The 20,547-nt window shown below is 27.1% G+C and overlaps 3 protein-coding genes across 3 annotated transcripts; 2 read left to right on the top strand and 1 right to left on the bottom strand.

The window, feature by feature from the left end:
* The first annotated feature begins 611 nt into the window (after positions 1-611).
* Positions 612-1,318, top strand: LOC124919946 (protein METHYLENE BLUE SENSITIVITY 2-like). The gene has a single exon (XM_047460311.1). It carries the CDS (start codon positions 737-739, stop codon positions 1,046-1,048), a length of 312 nt encoding a protein of 103 aa, XP_047316267.1. The 5' UTR covers positions 612-736; the 3' UTR covers positions 1,049-1,318.
* A 3,953-nt stretch (positions 1,319-5,271) lies between these two features.
* Positions 5,272-8,526, bottom strand: LOC124919944 (isopentenyl-diphosphate Delta-isomerase I). Its single transcript, XM_047460309.1, has 6 exons — positions 8,157-8,526; positions 7,476-7,531; positions 6,982-7,073; positions 6,371-6,473; positions 5,729-5,866; positions 5,272-5,646 (listed from the first exon to the last, which is right to left on the bottom strand). Exons 1-6 carry the CDS (start codon positions 8,462-8,464, stop codon positions 5,393-5,395), a joined length of 951 nt encoding a protein of 316 aa, XP_047316265.1. The 5' UTR covers positions 8,465-8,526; the 3' UTR covers positions 5,272-5,392.
* Positions 8,527-16,943: 8,417 nt separating this feature from the next.
* On the top strand, positions 16,944-19,653 carry LOC124942427 (putative glycerol-3-phosphate transporter 4). The gene is made up of 3 exons (XM_047482939.1): positions 16,944-18,268; positions 18,780-19,325; positions 19,458-19,653. The coding sequence occupies exons 1-3, from the start codon at positions 17,254-17,256 to the stop codon at positions 19,493-19,495; spliced, it is 1,599 nt and encodes a 532-aa protein (XP_047338895.1). The 5' UTR covers positions 16,944-17,253; the 3' UTR covers positions 19,496-19,653.
* The last annotated feature ends 894 nt before the right edge of the window (positions 19,654-20,547 follow it).

Genomic DNA, 20,547 nt, shown 5'->3' with positions numbered 1-20,547 from the left:
ATATAGATATTAAAAGGTTATATCACATCTTTACCGTAAAAAAAATATATATTTTATTTTATTTTTTGAGGTATGCTCTCCCTTGTTACAAATATGTTTAGATTATTTTCAACTAGTGGGCTTGTGATTTTATTTTTATAGTTGTATTTTAAAGTTCGATTAAAGATATTTTAAATTGTAAAATATAATATAATATATATATATACTATGAACTCATAAAGAAATTAAATATAAACAAAGATAACAAATATTTTCAAAATTGAGGATTCTATAATATAAGGCATGATTTTCAATCAAAAATATTTTAGATTTTTTTTTTTAAAGTTTGATTTTAAACTAATTTAATAATAAATTAAAATTATTTATTTATTTAAAATTATTAAATTTTAGAAGTAAATCCAATAATATCACAAAATATATATGTTTCTCCTCTTAGAGAACATTATATAATTATCAAAATTGAAAATAAAATAAAATAAAAAAGAATTGGTTGATAATATTGAGAAATAAAAATAGTTTAAATAATAACCATTGCCCTATGAGAGTCTCTCTCTCTGTTCATAATAAGATACAGAAATTAGGGTTTCTAGTTTTCCAATAAAAAGGGTTCGCTCTTCTCCTCTCTTATAATAACCTCACAATCTTTCTCTCCCAAAATTTCACCATCCAATTCTTCATTCACGCCGTTTCTAGAGAGAGAAAGAGAGACCAAGAACGATCCATCCAAGGTATAACCATGACTGGAAAGGCGAAACCCAAGAAGCACACGGCAAAAGAACTCGCGGCCAAGCTTGACGCCGCCACTACCAATAGAGGCGGCGGCAAGGCTGGACTTTCAGATCGTTCTGGATCGGAGAAAGGAGGTCACGCCAAACTTGAATGTCCTCTCTGCAAAATCACGGTACCTGATGTCAAATCTATGCAGATCCATCACGAATCGAAGCATCCCAAGATTCCATTTGATGAAACCAAGATCGTCAATCTCCACCAGTCTGTTCCTGAAACCTCCAAGGCGAAACCTGGCGTTCGTGGAAGCCTCAAGAAGTAGAACTTGAAATCTGACTACAATGGACGACGAGAAATCGCTTCTATTTTCTAGTATCACTGCTACTCTCTTAATCAATAAACTTTTTTAATTAGATCCATGCACCTTTTATAGACGTCGCCATTTTCGCCGTGTGTTGTTTGCGTGTTATGCTTCTTCTAAAAATGGTTTATATTGGAAAGATTGAAACTTTTGTCTTTGTATATTTTCTAAGCCTTGTGTCATAACACTTGGTGATGAATATTCATAGTTTGCCATGGTGTCCTTTATCTATCGTATTGCAGGAAAACGTTAGAATTTGTGAGCTTTCTCTTTTGGGTATTAAGTTATGCTGTTTTCTTGATCGAAAGAATCTTGGTTTTTTTCATAGAACTTGATTTGTCTTCTCATATGCTTGATCTCTTTGTTAGATTGGTAATTTGGTATGGCTGAAACTTGCTGTGATTACAAATTGTGATATTCCTGTAGCATAAATGTTGTAGAAGATATGAAAGTTACCAAGAATTAGTTACAAATGAAGAATTGAAAATGAAACTTGGTGTTAGGTTTCAATAGAAGTTTTATTCATTTGGAATTTGCTGTATTTGATGTCTATAAGTTATGATATGCTCTCTTAGTCCTGTTTCTGATCATACCCTTTGGGCTTGACTCAAAAGAAAGCAATGAAAGTTCTTAGATTTGAAGCCATTTGCTGATTCTGCTCATTTGTTTTTCATCTTTTATTGGAATTCTTGGCTGCTTTGTATGTTTTTGTCTGTAAAGAAATAGTTATAATTGGTTAGAGTTGTCGGAAGAATATCATCTCAAATTTAAAGTGGAAGTTGGAGATTTTAAGTTGTTTATCTTTTTTTGAATGTAGTGTGTTTAGATCGGCTAGGGTTTCGAATGTCGATACTTTTTTTTTGGTGTCCCTACAATCTTCTTTGGCTTTGTGGTCCTAAGGGTTTCTATTTTGAAAGGATTCTTAATTGGTGTTGTTGTATATTTAGAGACTTATAATAAATATCTAGCATAATAATTTTCATGCATTTCACAAAATTTCTTACTCTTATTTTTGCTAATTTCTTCTTTGTAGTATAAATATAATATTTTAGCGTTTAATATATATAATTTGTTGGTTGCCCTAAAACTTGGGATTGCTTGCTTCTGTTCTACACCTTGTGGGTTCACCTTTGAGGGATTGCAACTCTGCCAAAGTTTCTTTCTTTTATCCTTGGATCTAAATTGGGGCTTTCATCATTTCATCGATTTTACAACAAATTCTTCAATTTCTTCACATTTTTTTCAACATCCTTCTTTACGAGCATCTCTACATGATAGAAGTTTTTAGAACATTCCTCCTTTTCAAAATGATCTATAAAGATGCATGTTGGGTATTAGATGAAATGCTTCATTGGGTTGTGATAAAAGACGCTTTACAGGTGTTTGATCAAATGCTTCATAGGGCTCCTCCTCCCCACGAGATTCAAAGAGAACAATTCGTAAAAGTATAGATTAAGCCCGTCTTCAATCTATTTTCTCAAGACACCAAACTTTCATCATTCATGTGATGAAACATGTGAAATTATACTAGCAAATGTTGAACATATCAAAAATTCCTCATGATCCCTTTGCCTGAAACATTGATCAAGATACAAAAATGAAACACTTATTATTAATGTTGCCCATGAATACAACCCTCAAAATCTGGTCATCTGTTGTTTGGTTGTCATGTAGGCTCCCTTGACACAATAATGAGCAATCTCAAATGTCCTGTCTTAACTTGATAATGGTTTGTAAAGGTTGTTATTATGTTATTAAATGGTACCCTATTGTAATGTTTGAAATAAATAAAGATTCTTCAAAAAAAAGAAATGGGAGGTGGACACCATACTCCAATCCATCATTCATTCAATAAAGAATAAGAAAAATGGAATATTTCTTAAGCTTGAAGATGGTCTTTAAAGAGAGAATATGTTGATGTTGATAAGACATGATATAATTTTGTTTATCTTCTCAATTGTTCACTTGAAAGGAATGGAGCAAGGAGAAAGGAAAAAAGAGAGAATTTTATCTATTTGAAGTTGAAGTTGGTACAAAGATATAAGTAGTGATGATTTCCTCTACTCAATCACTTTGTTTATGAGATTTTGACAAGATTGGAATCAAACCCACTTGGCCACTTACAAAAGTAATAAATTTTTTATTTTATTTATGATGATTATGTGTTTGTTAGATTTGTGACTACAATTGACTATAATATGTAGGAATATTGAGTTTTTAATTGTATGTATATTCAATTTGGTGGTTATGATTTTTACAATTAATTGAATTGATGAAATAAATTGTATCTTATTTCATAATTATTATATGATATAAAGTTTTAATATATTAAAAACTGATATATTATGATAAATATTTCAAATCCCGTGTTCAAAATATATTAATTAAAATTACGAGAGAAGAGTTTAAACATATACTAATATTAATATAAATTACGAGAAAAGAGTTTAAACATATACTAATTAGATTTTTATCAAGGTTTAATAAGAAATTTTATTTTAAATTGTTATTATAGTACTGATTTTATAATTAGTTTTATTTTTTAATAATAAAGTTTATGAAAATTAATTTTAAAAGAGGTCAAAATTTGAATTATTAAATGCATAGTCTAAAAAAAAAAACTTATCAAATCGATCAAATATACTTTCAATACGTTACATATATGACAATATCTATAATTTTAATAAATTATAACAAGTATAATATCCAAAATTTGAATTTATAAAAAAACGACCCATTTTGTTATGTGATCATCGATTTAAAACATTTTAAATAACAATAGCCACCTTATTTGAATTTCAGAGTAATCAACCCAGATTATACTATTAAAGAGATTTTTAATTTAAAAAATAGTCACATATTAGGCATAACTAATAAAAAAATGCAAGATATTTCAGTAAAAAATAACTAATGAACTTTACAATTATTTTTTACATAGTAATGGCAACAAATTTTCAAACCAAATTAGCAATAATTGATCATATTTTTTTTTTCATTTTTCTCTAGTTTCTGAAAATTTTAGCTTTAAATATGTATATTATTTAGTTCGTTTTAAACTAACTATTACCATTGCATTTATTATTAAATTTTAGATTGTAACTTAGAAGATCAAATCACAAATTAATTAATTAAATAAATTTGGAAATGACCCTGGTTACAAGGATTAAGTGTGAACATACTTAACTTATCTCTTCTTTTTTTTTTTTGAAACAAAAGTCTAAATTAACTTTTTCAAACTTTGACTAATCCTTTGAATATGTTAGAAATAAATCTTTGGTATAAAATTCTTGCAACTCAACTATCAAAGTGGATAGAGCACAATTAACTGACTTATCACAACATTTATATAAAAATAAATATTTAGAATAAAGAGAAACATTTAGGTGATTAAAAAATAATGTTACCATATGAAATATAAGAGGTCTTGAATTGAGTTCATCCGACTTAGTCTAGAAACAAATTTATATATGTATATTAATATATATAATAATAATCAACAATTTGAGAAAACTGGATTCTGTTTCTCTTTTGAAGTACAATTAATCTTCACCGATTAAGTACATAGCACACAAATAAACTTAACAATTTAATCAGGTGCAAAACGAACTCAAACCCAAGACCTTAAAGAGGCCGGAAATATTCATTTCTTGTTACCGCTATACTAAAATAGGGAATAGATAATGATCTGTATAAAGGGTAGAAAATGAATACTATGTTCCTTTTATAGTGAGGTTAGTTTAAGAGCTTGTTAAGTAGTTTTTTTTCTAAAAAAAAAAACTTATTTGATAAAAAAAAAATAAACAATCAGTTTTTTAAACCTTGTTTGATTTTGAAGGTTATCCTACCTCTATTGAAATGGACTTGATAATTTATATATGTAGGAAACAAATTGTGTAAGTAAATATAAAATTTGCTTAAAAAATATGATTTGATTTAGAAAGTAAATTCATTCTCACTTGAACTACATCATATTAATATCATAAAATTGTATTCATCATATATAAAACTTTTCTTATAAATTAAAATCATAGCAAAACCCTAATTATTGTATATTAAAATTTTCTTATTTTATTAAGCATAATTCAAGATTCTCTTATATATTATAATTTTAAATTGTGCATTACATGAACAAAACACTAAAACATACAATAACAAAAGTAAAAATAAAAAACATTCCTAAAAAGTAAATAGAAAAATTGACATGTTCAAGTTATTTCATAACCATCAAACCAAGCTAAACAAAAACAAAATGTTCAAAATCACTCCAGATAATGAATGCAAATATTCAGTCTTTTGTTCTTTCTTCTAACTCAATTTATGAATGGTAACCATATCAGCAGCATCATTTAGAGTACCTTTCTCAACATGCTCCCACCATTTAAACAAGAAATTATCTACCACTAATCTGAACCAAGGTGATAATGTCAAACCTTCTTCTCCTGCATCAGCTTTCCTCAACAATTCCTTCAACTGCTCCCGGTTCACATATTTCACATCCGCAACCTCATCAGGGTTCGGGTGTACGCTCACATCTCTCACAGTGAACAGCAAGTAATCAACTGATGCAAAAATAAACAGGTTAATATTTGAAAAAAAAATTAAAAAAAAAGGGAAAAATAAGAGTTGATTGGTTATTATTACGTTCATGCTCTCCCCATTTGCCATCAGACGGCGCCTTGTATAGCATACGACCCAATGGCGTGAACTGATCAACTGGCACATCTTCGGCTGGAATACCCAGTTCATCCAAAAGCTTCCTCTGGGCAGCATTTCTTACTCCTTTTTTCATTGTTAAAACAGTAAAGGAATTAAGCATATGCCCTTTTATTGTTGAAATTTGGATCAAACTGAATAAATGTACCATCTCCTAAGGAATGGATGATGCTTAAGACCTAGGGCAAAACTTTCTTTGTAATCTATAAGTGTAAGTTTGCAGCTTGCATTTATGAAATTTGGAAAGGAATGGAATACAAGAATATTTGCGAGCAATGAACAAATATTGTTCAAAGTGGAACATGGAGCAAAAAAATAAAACTCTTTCAAAATTGAGTTATTATGTAAGGAATGAGGTATTGATAGTTCAAAAGTAATGATGAACTAGTTGATTTGAAGAATGAAGAAGTAGAGTGCTAAATACATAACTAGAAGTATTAGTTTCTTTTTTATGTATTTCAGAAATATTTGTTGCTGCTAATTCTAATAGAAAGAATTTTCTTTTCTTGATAAAAGATAGAGGAAAAGGTATAGAAAATAAAATTATGGATAAGTCAGTCAAAACAATACCAAGTATGTTCTCCTCAATTAGCTCCGACTCTCTGTATAGTGGATGGCTGCAGCAAGTGTTTGTCCACACAAGGGGAAATGTGACTTTTGTGACCGATCGTTGCTGTTTATAAGATGTGAACGCAATATTTAGTCACAAAATGTCCATGTAAACTGAATCTTAATGTAACGAGCAAAATATTGTAATAGAATAGTTAGGAAATGTGATAATAAGTAAATGATTTGTCCATTTCATCATACCAACAACAGTTTATAAAAATGAAATTATGCAACAAGCAAAAATACAAATATCAATAAACAAATAAAATAGAACAATCTTTACTATTTGCGCAAACATCAAACTTGTTTCAATATCATTGATAAAAGAACCCAATCAGTATTCATAACTGCAAGTGAACAGAAATTGTGGTAGTTCTAGGGCCAACCAACACATGACTTGAAAGTTATTATTGAACAACTCATAGGTTGGCATCAATTAACATGATAACATGTTCATTATGTTTGGGTTAAGAACTTATAATTAGACAAATCTCAATTTTTACTCTTGTTTAAATATTTACAAATCCAGCCCAATTCTATCAAACCAAAATAATGCAGACTTTTACAAATACCTGCAGGAGTAATTCATATTTTGAGTTGAATAAAAATACACTGAAAGCTCTGTGCAACATCTTTCCAGTTTCAATCTTTTCCATCAGATGACCTGCAGTTGAGACAAGTATATGATAAACTGATGCTAGTAAAACAAAATACTTCAACATCCATGCAAGCTGTCTGCTACTTGACATGTCAATGTGAATTTAGTTGTATGCATCAGCAGGGGCATAAATGTAGAACCAATAAAATTCAGATTAAATATTGACAATGATAGGAGTGGTCCAAATTTTAAAAGTATATGCAAACCCATGTTCACTTTTCTTTTTTCTTTTTTCCGGCTGTTCAAACAATAATAATAGTGGGCCGAATCCCATGTTCAGGAAGAAAATCACATCAAATTCATGTTCTTTTGGATATAAACGGATAAATAAATTGACCGAGACCAGTTTAGCTTTAGCCGACAGTTCATTCAAAATTTTGCATGAAGAACTTTCTAAACCCAACTCACAGTTGTACTTGGTGTCATGACCAACCACGTTATCCTTCTCATCTACCAATATACATCTGTCAAGGAAAGTTACAAACTTTGTAAGAAATCATGGAAAATATAAAACTTACACCAAAGTATGTAATCCTTAAGAGACATAATTGTTATACAAACAAAATCTTCCATGTCTATAAAACTGATTTCTTATACTTTCTGATGATAATCAGAAGAAGCTGTGGACTATAGCTATGTCAAAATAACAGCATATAAATCAGAAGCTTGACAGAATCTAGATCTTGCAACAAAGAGATTGAGTTTCTCGGATGATAGGTCCCTGAGGAACAGAATTGATTGTTATCCTGATGTAATAATGGACAAAATTATATGATTTATACAGCAAGTGGCTACCCAAAACTACAAATACATCAATTTCTGAGACCCCACAAGATTACAAATCTAGATCTATATCTATTCCTGAAAACAGCTTACAATCCTCCTCTTCCTAGATCCATTCTAATTCCTAATACAATAATTCCACTACATATCAATCAGAATCCATATTTGAGAACTCATACAATCTCTCATCAAGTGATTCAATTGATTCAATTGATTCAAACCCATGAGTAAAGTCTTTTCATTTTGCATAAAAGAGAAAGATCAACAACATAAAGAGTGATTAGATCAAGGAAAAAGTTAACTGACTCGTCTTCAAACATGAGACGCCTCTGTACAGCGTCCATGCCTGCATCAAAAGCAACGGCGGCTGGAACTTCACCCATGGAAATGGTATCGGTGGCTGCGGCGGGAGATAGAGTCGAGAATTGGGTTGTGAAGCTGCGGCGATGGCTGAGGTGAAGAGAGTTTCTGAGGAATGTAGATGAAGATGGAGATCGATGAGAGAAACGAAGGAGATTGAAAGATTTTGGTGAAGAATAAATCTTGGATGAAGATAATTCAAAGAGAGAAGAGGAATGTTTGATTGCAATGCCGTGAATGGATCTTGACGACATTTTCAAGGTTCATATAGCAAACAGGTTTCAGTTCAGACTGCTCTTTCTCTCTCTCTCTCTTTCTTTATTTACAGACACTACACAGCTAAGCTGCACATGAGCACAAGCCCAATTTACTTTTCTTTTTTTATATAATAATAATATTTTGACTTCATTTGTATTTATATTTTTTTTACTTTTATAATTCATTATAATTTATTTAGATTTAAATTAATTAATTTTTTATTGATTTTTTTCCTTTGAATTATATTTGTATATTATAAATAAATTAAATATTTAATTACTTTTATTTATTTTTTAATTTATATTAAAATTTCACAACTATGCATGGTCCGATATAAGGTATTTAAATAATTTATAACTCAAAAATATTATATCATATCATTATTTCTATCTTCTTTTTCCGTTATTTAATTCATTACTCAAAATACTAAAATATTTTTTTATTTTAAATTATTATTTATAATTTTATTATTATATATTAATACTCTTTAAATATTTTTAACAAAATTATATTCATCTCAATATCAATTATTTAAATAACTGAGTTATTTAAATAACCGAGTTATTTAAATAACCAAAATTCAAACAAATCATATGAGTAGGAATGATAACGTGGCGATTCGGGATAAAATTGTAATCCGTCCACGGTTCAGGACAGAATTACAGTTCATCCCCGTCCCGATTCTTTCTAACACCAACCAACGTTGTCCCGATGGAACCTGTGGGGCACCAAAAATATAGAATATTTTGAAAAATGTATAAACATGTCAAATATTATATATTTATTTTTAAAAGTTAAAAATATAATAATTAGTTATAAGTTATTACTAACAATTAAAATTAGTTATAATTATTATAGGTGTATAGATGGGCTTTTATCATTCTTTTATATATATAAATTGTCAAATTGGATCTCCTAATTGGGTTTATGTAATTTCAAACATTTTAATTTAAACATTTTAAAACTCTTTTATTATTAAAGTTATACGAAATGATTAACAATTTCAAACGTTGTTAACTTATTATCTATATAACATTTATAAATAAAAATAATAAACTAATGTTATTAATTTAATTATCGAATTTCAACAAATTAAGTGTTTTAACTACTAATTTAATGAAATTCGATAATCAAAATTCTCACTTCCCTGAAATTCGGTAGTTAAATTAGAGTGAATCTTTTATTTTTTTATTTATAAATGTCACAAAGATAATAAGTTAACATAGTTTGAAATTGTTAAGACAAAACCTCGTTTTGTATATCTTTAACAATAAGAAGACATTCCCTCTTTTAGCCTAGCGACAACAATAAATAGATATTCCAAGTTCTCTGAAGTCCTGAGTTCGAATTCGTCAGGCGGCAAGTTCTGTGCCTGATTAAATGGTTAAATTTGGGCTTAACCCGCGAGGACTAATCGCACTTTAAAGGAGAAATAGAACCCACCCTTCTAAAAAAACAATAAGAAAATTAATTAATATAATCTTAATTGGCTTCAATATAACATATGGTTTTATTTTATAATATAAGTTATCTTTTTCCTTAAAAGAAAATTAGATGTATATTTAAAAATATTATTGTAATTTTTTTTATTCAAGACAGTTTTTGGACAATAAATAATTACCATCTTTGTACTGATCGAAGTCAACACCTTTTGATTTTTCTTCAATCCGTCCCGATTCCTAGTCAAAATCTTAAAATTATGGATAATAATGAGACGGTTCGAGACGGGAAATGCATTTACCATCCCTGTCCAATTCGGTTTCAGAGAATTTCCGCAAGACACCGTTTATAAAATATTTAAAAATATATATATACAAAATAAATTATATAAACATATTTTTTAACATAATATATATTGTAATATACTAAAATTGTATATTATTATAAAGAATAAATTTATTGCTTTTATAAAATATAATGAATAGATAAATATAATAGTGATTTTTATATTTAATTGTGTTTATAGTATTCGGGTATAATCGGGTTAAGATCGGACGGGACGGGATACAATTATCACCCCGTCTCTATCCCTTTTCAATTTTGAGAAAAAAACGTATCAAACAGAACCATTCAATTCGGTTATCATGGCATATCAAATTCATTCAAAGTAAAATTCGATCATATCCATTTGGATCGAATCAGATACTATCAGGAGGTTTTAAATTATAATCCCCTAACACTGACCTCTAAAGCCTAAGTAGAAATCATAATTTTTTTTTTTTTAAGAATTCACTATTTATTAAAATAATAAACTTGTTATATTTATTTTCATATAATATATATCTAATTTATAAATTATTTATATTATAAATTATTTTTGTATCAATGTTATATATTATCAAATAATTCATTTTTCATATAATAAATAATTTATTAAAATTATAATATATTATATTATCAAATAATGAATACAGTTTTTAATAATTTGAATATATTAGGTAAGATTTGTTGGTGAATATAATAATCTTATTTTCTGCTACAATAATTAAATAATAGGTGGGTAGGAAGATTCCTAATAAATTAAAAAAATAAAATGAATGAAATATTAAATTTATCCATAAGACGTTGATAACATACAACTGTTTATTTTAAATTATAAAAAAAAAAAAAAATCAACATCAACATGCATATGAGAATATTGACAATAAATAAATTATATAAATATAAGAAGTACTTGAATAAAAATGGTACATAACTGTAAATGTTATTTCTTACATAATTGAAAATTAATATTCTCACATAAAATGCAAAATTGAACCAGCTACGTAACATATTTTTCAAAACTACTTCAAATCATCTTTTTTTATTAAGATAAAAGCAAATAGTATTATAGACAAATAGAATATAAAAATGAGAATAATAATGATAAGGATAATACTAAAAAAAATGAAAATCTTTTATAATAGATAAGCCACAAATCGAAGAGATTGATTTTTTAAAGCTATAATGCAAGTAAAATTAGAGATGAAAAACGAATTAAGTACATCTCGATTTAACCAAAAAAAAAAAAAACTATAGATGTATATATTCTTTATGTTCCACGTTAATTTCTTAATATTTTGTAACATTAAATTAATTTTTTACAATCAAACTATAGGAAGCTTTATTGTTAAATAATTTAACTTATTTTTTAGCAATATTTGGTATAGATGTTAAATTTAAATATTGATATATACACATGTATATTGATAGATATAAGTTTAGAGAACTCTAACTGGAATATTGATTCTAAAATCTAATATGCTTGTGACATTGAAAAATTGGATACAATATATATGTGTTTGTTAACATTTTTATTTGTACCTTAGGAATTCTAATGCAGGTTTTCTAGTCTTTTTCTTGTACGAATTTAACATTTTTTTAGGTGATGTATTTTTATTTTATTAAAATTGACAACTTTATTAAAAATAAAAATGAAAGTATACAATAAACTTATTAATCATCTTCCCTTTGCATATATAAATGATATGTTCTTCTATTTAATATTTTAATATAATATTGTTCACAATATTAATTTTTTATATGAAAAAAAACAATTTAAAAAAAAAAATTGTTAAATTTACCAAACAAATATTATTTTTCTTTTGAATTTAGGAAGTTAATACAATTTGAACGGATATAGAAATTTGAGTTAGGATGAGTTTGAAAAAAAATTGTAATGGACTTATAAAAATAAAAGGGAAATTATTAATAAAATAAGTACATAAGCGTAAGTATTATCATATTTTCTATTAATTAGATAAACAAGTATTGAATTAAATTAAAAAAAAATTATGTTATTATATCACATTTTTATCTTAAAAAGAATAAATCGTACTCGAGCCTTAACATAAATTCGTTACTGTGAACAACTTCTTACGATAATGACTTTCACTCCAACTTAAGACATTTTTAATGTAAATTAATCACGTGATATTTTAGAGTTTGAATAAAAAAACTAATCAACAACATCGACCACTTGTTATGAATTGGATTAGGATAAATAGTTAACTAATAATTGCCCCATGCTTAAATGGGGTCTAACCATATCATGGTGTCTTAATCTGGCTCGTGGTAAGATAAGTCTTAAATTTTACTCTTAACAACTTTGTTCAATTTTGTTGTGCTGAAATGAAAATAGAATGTGACCGGCATTGATTTATTTGGCCTATTTGTTCACTTCTTGTTTAGTAGTCAAATAAAATTTGGTAGATTTTTCTTAGGTTGATTAAATAGAATAATAATTAGGAAAGTCAAGAATTTGTACAAAATTATCAATTTGATGGGTCCATTTCTAGTCACATGTTAAAGAAATTATTTAATATATAAATGATAGGAAATTAAATAAGTTGCCATGATGTGACAGCAATCAAATAACAAGTTGTTGATATATATTAAATGTTAAAATTTGTATAAAAATTATCAAAATGTATAAAGATATATTATATTTATCCATGCATAATTTCACAAGGAAGATATTATGATAAAGTTTTAGATCATATATTACAAATTCTTTTACCATTTTCTTTTGATTTAAAAAAGTCACATATCAAATAAGATTGTGTATTGTTTTGACAAAAGAAATTTTGGTTGAAATCATATATTAATGAATACTTGCAAAATTATGCATATCAAACTCATATATTATATTTAATTTTCTTGAAATACCCTACATAGTTTTCATAGAAATAAATTACACTTCTCTCATGCATTTGTATTTATAGATATTTTATTTTTATTTTGAATTTAAGAAACATGACCCCACTAACAACTATTTCATTTTAAAAATTGAATTTGTAATTTTTCATCTTTTAGTTATAACACTTAACATTTAATTAAATAATAAATTATTTATAGATATTTCATAAAAAAAATATTACTTCAAACACAATGTACTTTATCTATGTCTTTTTGATGATTTTTTCTCATAAGGAAGTGATAAATTGATTAATTTGCAATTATGACTACTTTTTTAAATTTTCTCTGAAATATTGTGACATAAATAATATTTATTTGATACCTACTTACAATTTATATATAAATATATTTAAATCACTAATAAATTCAAAGTCTATTCTTCTTTTAGTCATCAACACAATTATTGTAATGCTTGTTGACCCATTAAATTCTTAGAATTTATTAGCATCCTATGACTTTATAATCTCAATACTTTATAAAGTTCAAAGTCTTAAAGATGTTGTAGTGTCAAATTTGTCTATGACTAATGCAACAAAAAAATGTTATTTTTTTGAGTTGTGATATTTATATTTAACTTGATATTTCGGTATGATTATTATTATTATTCTCGGTTAGAACAGAATATTAAATTTAGATCAATTTATGTGTACCAACTTAGAAAAAAAAAATGATAGTTTTGACAAATGATAGACTATGATTTACATACTTCTTGTTATTATACAAGAATAGTGACTATCTTATTGGTTATTGATAATTTACCCAATATAATTCATATACAATCAACTATTCGGCCTTGTTCTGGTTCGTATTTGGGTTTTCAAAATAACCCAACCAAATCAATTGTCACTTCACTCCCCCTCTCATCCTTCAAATCAATCAAGTCATTAACCAAAATACTAAAATACTCTCTATTTTAAATTATAATTATTTATTTTATTTATATATATCAATATCCTTTAAGTCTTTTTACCAAAAAAAAATCACCATTTCTTCAAAATTATCACCAATCATTACCAATAATCATTTTTTTCTCTTTCCAGGTTATTTAAATAACCTAGACCGAACAAGCCCTTAGATTATGTTTGTTATTACATATTGTAACTAAATAACTAAATTACTAGAACAATTAAGGTCTGATTTGTTTCGGGTTATTTCATTAACTATAATTCAAAAATATCACTTTATTTTATTTTTCTTTTATTATATCACTTAATTTATTAATTAAAATATTATAATATCTTTTATTTTAAATTATTATTTTTAAAAAAAAATCATAATAATAAATACACCCACCTATAATAATAAAAAATAAACTTTAAATTATTCAATTTATCAATAATAATAATAATAATAATAACAATAACAATAATAATAAAAATAAATTATTATTTAGTGTGGCCTCGAGTACAACGAGTTGCCATGGGAAGAGGGCCACGAGGTGCACGCTCCCAATCTGGACATCAATTTTAACTTTTTCACATATTATTTTATTTATTTGAATGATAAAATCAACAACTTTATGGGTTGTTTGATTCAATGTTATTTGAATAATGAACTTAATCTTTGTTTATTGAAAATTTATTATTTTTAAAAAGATTATAGTAATTATTTATTTGCATAGTTTAAGTCTCAATAATAAACTAATTTACTTTTTGTATCATGAGTTGAATAAAATCATAATTGATTTTATGATGAATTGAATATTGATCTATATATAAGCCAAAAATCAAAACCAAATAATGTAGATTTCAACATTGTAATATAATAATTTAATTAACTAAATTATTTAATTTTTATATTTTAAATTTAATAAAATACTCTTATAAACATAAATCAAATATTTTTATAAATACACATGCACGACATTTTTGTTTATTAATTATTTTTGTTTTAACGCTATAAGATAAGTTTATTATGTGAGTTAAAATGTTTTATTTTGAATTGATATTCATACACTTCTAAATATTAATACACAAAATTACAAATATAAATCAATGATTTTAAATAATTTAATAATTAAAGTGTACACTCGATAAGTATAGAAAAGTATTAATTTATAAAATTTTATACAAAAGAGTAATGATGATTAAATATATGAATGAATTGTTGATTATAAGAATAAAATATTTATTACATTGAGTATAAAATACTTGAAGTGATAATAAAATGTTAATAAGATAGTTAGATAAAAAAAATATTCGAAGTGACATCACAAAATTAATAATTAATTTTCGATTTAAATTAATTGTGGTTAATTATGTGAATTAAATGGTTATACAAAATGAAAATATCTTTATATTTCAAATATGATATATATATATATATATATATATATATATATATATATATATATATATATATATATATATATATATATAATAAACACTCATTATAATATTTTTTGTTATAATATTTATTAAATATTTCAAGAATATTTATTTTGTTATGATATGGATTTTAAATTAATTTATTAATATTTTTAATAATATTTTTGTTTTTATCATATAATTATTAGATATTATATCTCTAATCATTTTTTTATTATATTTTTATTTTAATTAATTTATGATCATATTTAAAATTTGTAAGAATTTAATTTTTTTTTATTTATCTTATAATTAGGAAATATTTTATTTAATATATTACACTATATATTACAAAAATTAATTTTAACTATTTTTCTTTTAAATTAATATTATATTTGTAAAATAATGACAATACAAAAATTAATTTATAAGAATTAATTAAATTTTTATATTTATTTAAATTTTAAAAAATGTTATTAAAATTATTTTTTAATATATTATTGATAACTTCATTTATACTTATACTAAGATCAAAACCATTATTACCTTGAAATCATAAAAAAAATACTTTTGCCAAATTTGTGTGAGGTTCCTCTCTATTTTGGATATTTTTTTGTATTAATAAGTTGTCCATTGATTTATCATGAAATTAATATTGTTATCTAAATATTATATTTTATACATTTTTTAATATTAAAATATATTTCTCAAGTCATATTCTATGTTCATTTACAGGAACAATTTAATTAAAGTGAAATCATTACTAAATACTAACATGTTTAAATAAATAACAATGAAAACTAATATATTGTATATTAAAAATTAATAACAATTGTAAAAAAAAACATGAAATGAGAAAATAAAAAAATAAATCACAAAATATGAAAATAAAATAAAAATACAAAGACGATATCAAATTACACATCGAGACATTACGATCATTAAAAATTCGACGATTTCTCTACCAAAAAATAATCGAGATATTAACCAAAATAAGTTGGTCTACCATATCAATCGTATCAAGTTAAACTTCTTAGCAACTACCCCAAGACTCGAACATCACCTAGGAATCTCAATTACACTATACAAAAGACTCAATATACTAGTCACCATCTATGATATAAAAATAAGTGAGTCGCCGCACTTCTTTGTGACACATATGACTTACCGTAATACAACATTTTTTTATATACATCATTAGTAAAATATTCACCACGAATAGCGTTTAATAATATATATATATATATATATATATATATTTTGCAATATCCTAATTTACAAAGTTTTTTTATAATATTTAATAAACTCAATAGAAAAATTTACAATATTATATTAAAAAATTATGTATATATTTATTATCTCATAAATCATTACACACAAAATTCACTATTTACAAATAACCCAAAATGAATCAAACAATCTCCTAAGAGAAAATACCGCAACACAGAATCCTATGTTAGATAACAAGGAACTCAAACCTCTGCATTCTCTCCTCTCCCGCCATTTTCGCTCCACCGCAGGTCTCTTTCTTCCTCAATCTCTCTCCATCGGATGAACAACTAATTGATCAATCCACATACATTTGAGCCCCTCTTTGAATAATGCCAAACAGTGCAAGCAATTTGCTTCTATTTCTGGTACCCTAATTTCCATTTTTATCTATCAACTATATTCCCGCCACTGACAAGGATTTCAATCATCATTGAAGTCCTTTTCATTTGGTTGTCATCCATTAGTCTAGGTGAATTTCAATTTAATAGAATTTGGTAATTAGATTGCATGAAAAAGAAGGGATTTTAGATATGGCTAGAGATTGTAATGCTGTGAGATCGACTCCACCTGGGATTTTGCTCATAAGAAAGGTTAGGGGTAGGAATTGGAGCTTTAAAACATACAGATATGTTGTTTTATTGGTTACATTTATAGCATATGCAACCTACCATGCTTCAAGGAAGCCCAGCAGCATTGTTAAGAGTGTTCTAGATCCTGAGCATCAGAAGGGTAATGGTATAATTTATCCTTGGCCTATAGGAGATTTCTTTGTGAAGAAGGAAGATGTGGATATTTCATATCAGGAGGGTTGGAAACCATTTAATGGGAAAGATGGGACATATAAACTGGGAGAGATAGATGTTGCTTTTTTAGCTTGCTATTCAATGGGGTTATATGTAGCAGGTCACTTAGGTGACTCTTTAGATCTCAGGTTGGTTTTGACAACCGGTATGATTGGGAGTGGTACTTTCGTGGGGCTTTTTGGGATGGGTTATTTCTGGGATATTCATGAGTTCTGGTTTTACCTAGTAATGCAAATGGTGGCAGGTTTATTTCAGGCAACTGGATGGCCTTCAGTTGTGGCTGTTATTGGTAATTGGTTTGGGAAAAGGAAAAGGGGATTGATTATGGGTGTTTGGAATGCACATACTTCTGTTGGGAATATAAGTGGGTCTCTTCTTGCTGCTAGTGTTTTAGAATATGGATGGGGATGGTCTTTCATACTTCCAGGATTTTCAATCATTTTAGGGGGTTTAATTGTATTCATATTCTTGGCTGCTTATCCGGAGGATGTTGGTTTTTCTAACCCAGATGATTTTCTAGAAACTCCTAAAACTGCCCGTGGCGGCGATGAAGAAGCTCGATTCAATAAAGAGGTTGAAACTCAAGGGATGATAAGGTTTGGTTCGACAAGTAAGAAAAGTGTAGGGATTTTACAGGCTTTTGCTATACCAGGAGTTATACCTTTTGCTTTATGCCTCTTCTTCTCAAAGCTTGTGGCCTATACATTCTTATATTGGTTACCATTTTATTTGAGTCAGACAGGTAATATATAATAGTTGAGATCCTCCATCCTTTTTTTTCTGTGTTTAACTGACAAAAATTAATTTTCTTATATTACCAACCCTATTTGGAAACTGATATTTTGTTATAATCATGTTATAGGGGACGCCAAAATTATAAAAAGATGGGCCAAAATTTTGGATTGTGGTGCAGAAATTTGTAGTGATCACAATTTTCATTCAAAATGTTGATTTTTGTTTTGTTCTTTTATGAAATTGTCAAAACAGGTCCATGGTCTGGTAATCTTTGTTAAGCATGGCATTAGTATATTTGCATTTTATCATTTTACCCTTACTACAAGAGGGTATCAAAGAAGAATCACATTTTCTTTTGACTTAGGAATGTTTGAAAAAAAGGGCCAAAAATTTGGATTGTGGTGCAGAATTTTTTAGTGATCACAATTTTCATTCAAAATGTAGATTTCTTTTCTTCTTTTAATAAATTGACAAAAACAGGTGCATTGCATATTATAAGATAGTGAAATGAATTTCAGATATTGGTGGAGAATATATATCGGTGAAATCTGCTGGAAATCTATCGACTCTATTTGATGTTGGGGGTATAGTTGGTGGGATTATGGCTGGATATATATCTGATAAGCTTAAAGCTCGAGCAACAACTGCAGCGTGTTTTTTATATGCAGCAATCCCTGCTATGCTTCTATATCGACAATATGGGAGTGTTTCGAAGACAGTTAACGTTTTACTAATGGTGGTGGCTGGATTATGTGTAAATGGACCTTATGCACTTATTACAACTGCAGTTTCAGCTGATCTTGGTACACACAGTTCGCTTAAAGGGGACACTCGAGCTTTGGCAACTGTCACTGCAATTATTGATGGAACTGGATCTGTTGGTGCTGCTCTTGGACCTCTTCTTACAGGATTCCTTTCTACTAAAGGATGGGACTCGGTTTTTATCATGCTAATGTTGTGTGCACTTATTGCTGGCCTCCTTTTGTCACGTTTGGTCATTGCTGAACTAACCGATAGAAAACATCAAAGGTCTTCTTCATTTGATAATGATCATTCCAGTGGAGGTATTTTCATCCAAATGTTTATATATATATATATATATATATATATATGCTTCTTTTTTGTTCTTATTTTATCAATAGATATGATTAAGAACAACCCATTTGGAAAATAAGCATTGATTTTTGATTTTGCAGGCTCTGGTTCTCAACCCCTTCTAAATGATCAAAGGTGATATGAACCATGTATTTAGATCAGTAGTATATATCAAGATGTTCATGCATACATAGTAATAGGTTTACTTATGAAAGAGGCACATATAGTAAATATCTTTCATAAGAAAAAATTCATATGCTTTTTTCAAAAACAATTATGTAATTTTCATTTTTCTGTCTTCTCTTTGTAGTCTTGAATTGTGTTCAAGTGTATTCATTCACCTGTATATTTATTTTGCTTTGACCATTTCTAGAAGGAATAAAATCTTTTATTTAGTTACCAGTTAATTATTCTTTCTTGTTTTTTTTCATAGATTTTCTCTTGTTATTTTGGACCTTTAATCCTATAAAGTTTGAAACATGAAATATTTCCTTTGGTTTTGACATTTGAATATGATATAATTAGTGGTCTGCCTTCATCTCCCAAAATGTTTTGCATTTCAAATATCTTAATGTTGTAATATGTTTTTTTGGTGTAATCCAAAGACATTCTATTCAAATTGTGTTTTCTTTAATTTGTATTATTGTGAATACTATATCTTTCAATACAAATAACAAGAAAGGGATCTGAGAAAGTCTCAACTCCAATAAAGAACCAAGTTTACCCAACAAGTTTTACAAAAAATAAATCAGTTTATTCAAAATAAATGAGACCAAACAACCCAAAATTTGTATCTTCTTCTCCTTAATATGAATCCATGCACCGTGGCAGTTTGTCATTTAAGATTAGGTCACATAATCTTGATCTCGTCTAAGAGGGTTGTATTGGTATCAAATTTTTAGGGTGCCCGGGAGAGGTTGACCCTAAACGACCGCCTATGGCTTTACCTTGTGGCGACTCTTAGTCATACAAGCATTTTCTTTTAGGAACAAGTTAAACAGGTAATATATTCTTGCTGGGCATAATGTAATTTTGCCCTAGAGTATGTAATTAAGTTTTTTTAGAGGAGAAAGTGAGATTGTGCTACAATTCTGGACAGTTAAGATTGGTTATATGTCTGTTTCAATTTCTGTTATTTGTAAATCACATTTTGTTAATTCTCTTAGCTCATATATAAGCTGAACTCACCAT

The sequence above is a fragment of the Impatiens glandulifera genome, chromosome 1, assembly GCF_907164915.1.
Source record: "Impatiens glandulifera chromosome 1, dImpGla2.1, whole genome shotgun sequence".
Classification (NCBI taxonomy): Eukaryota; Viridiplantae; Streptophyta; class Magnoliopsida; order Ericales; family Balsaminaceae; genus Impatiens; species Impatiens glandulifera.
Note: the sequence above shows the minus strand (reverse complement) of the source record. Positions and strands in the feature narration are given on the sequence as shown.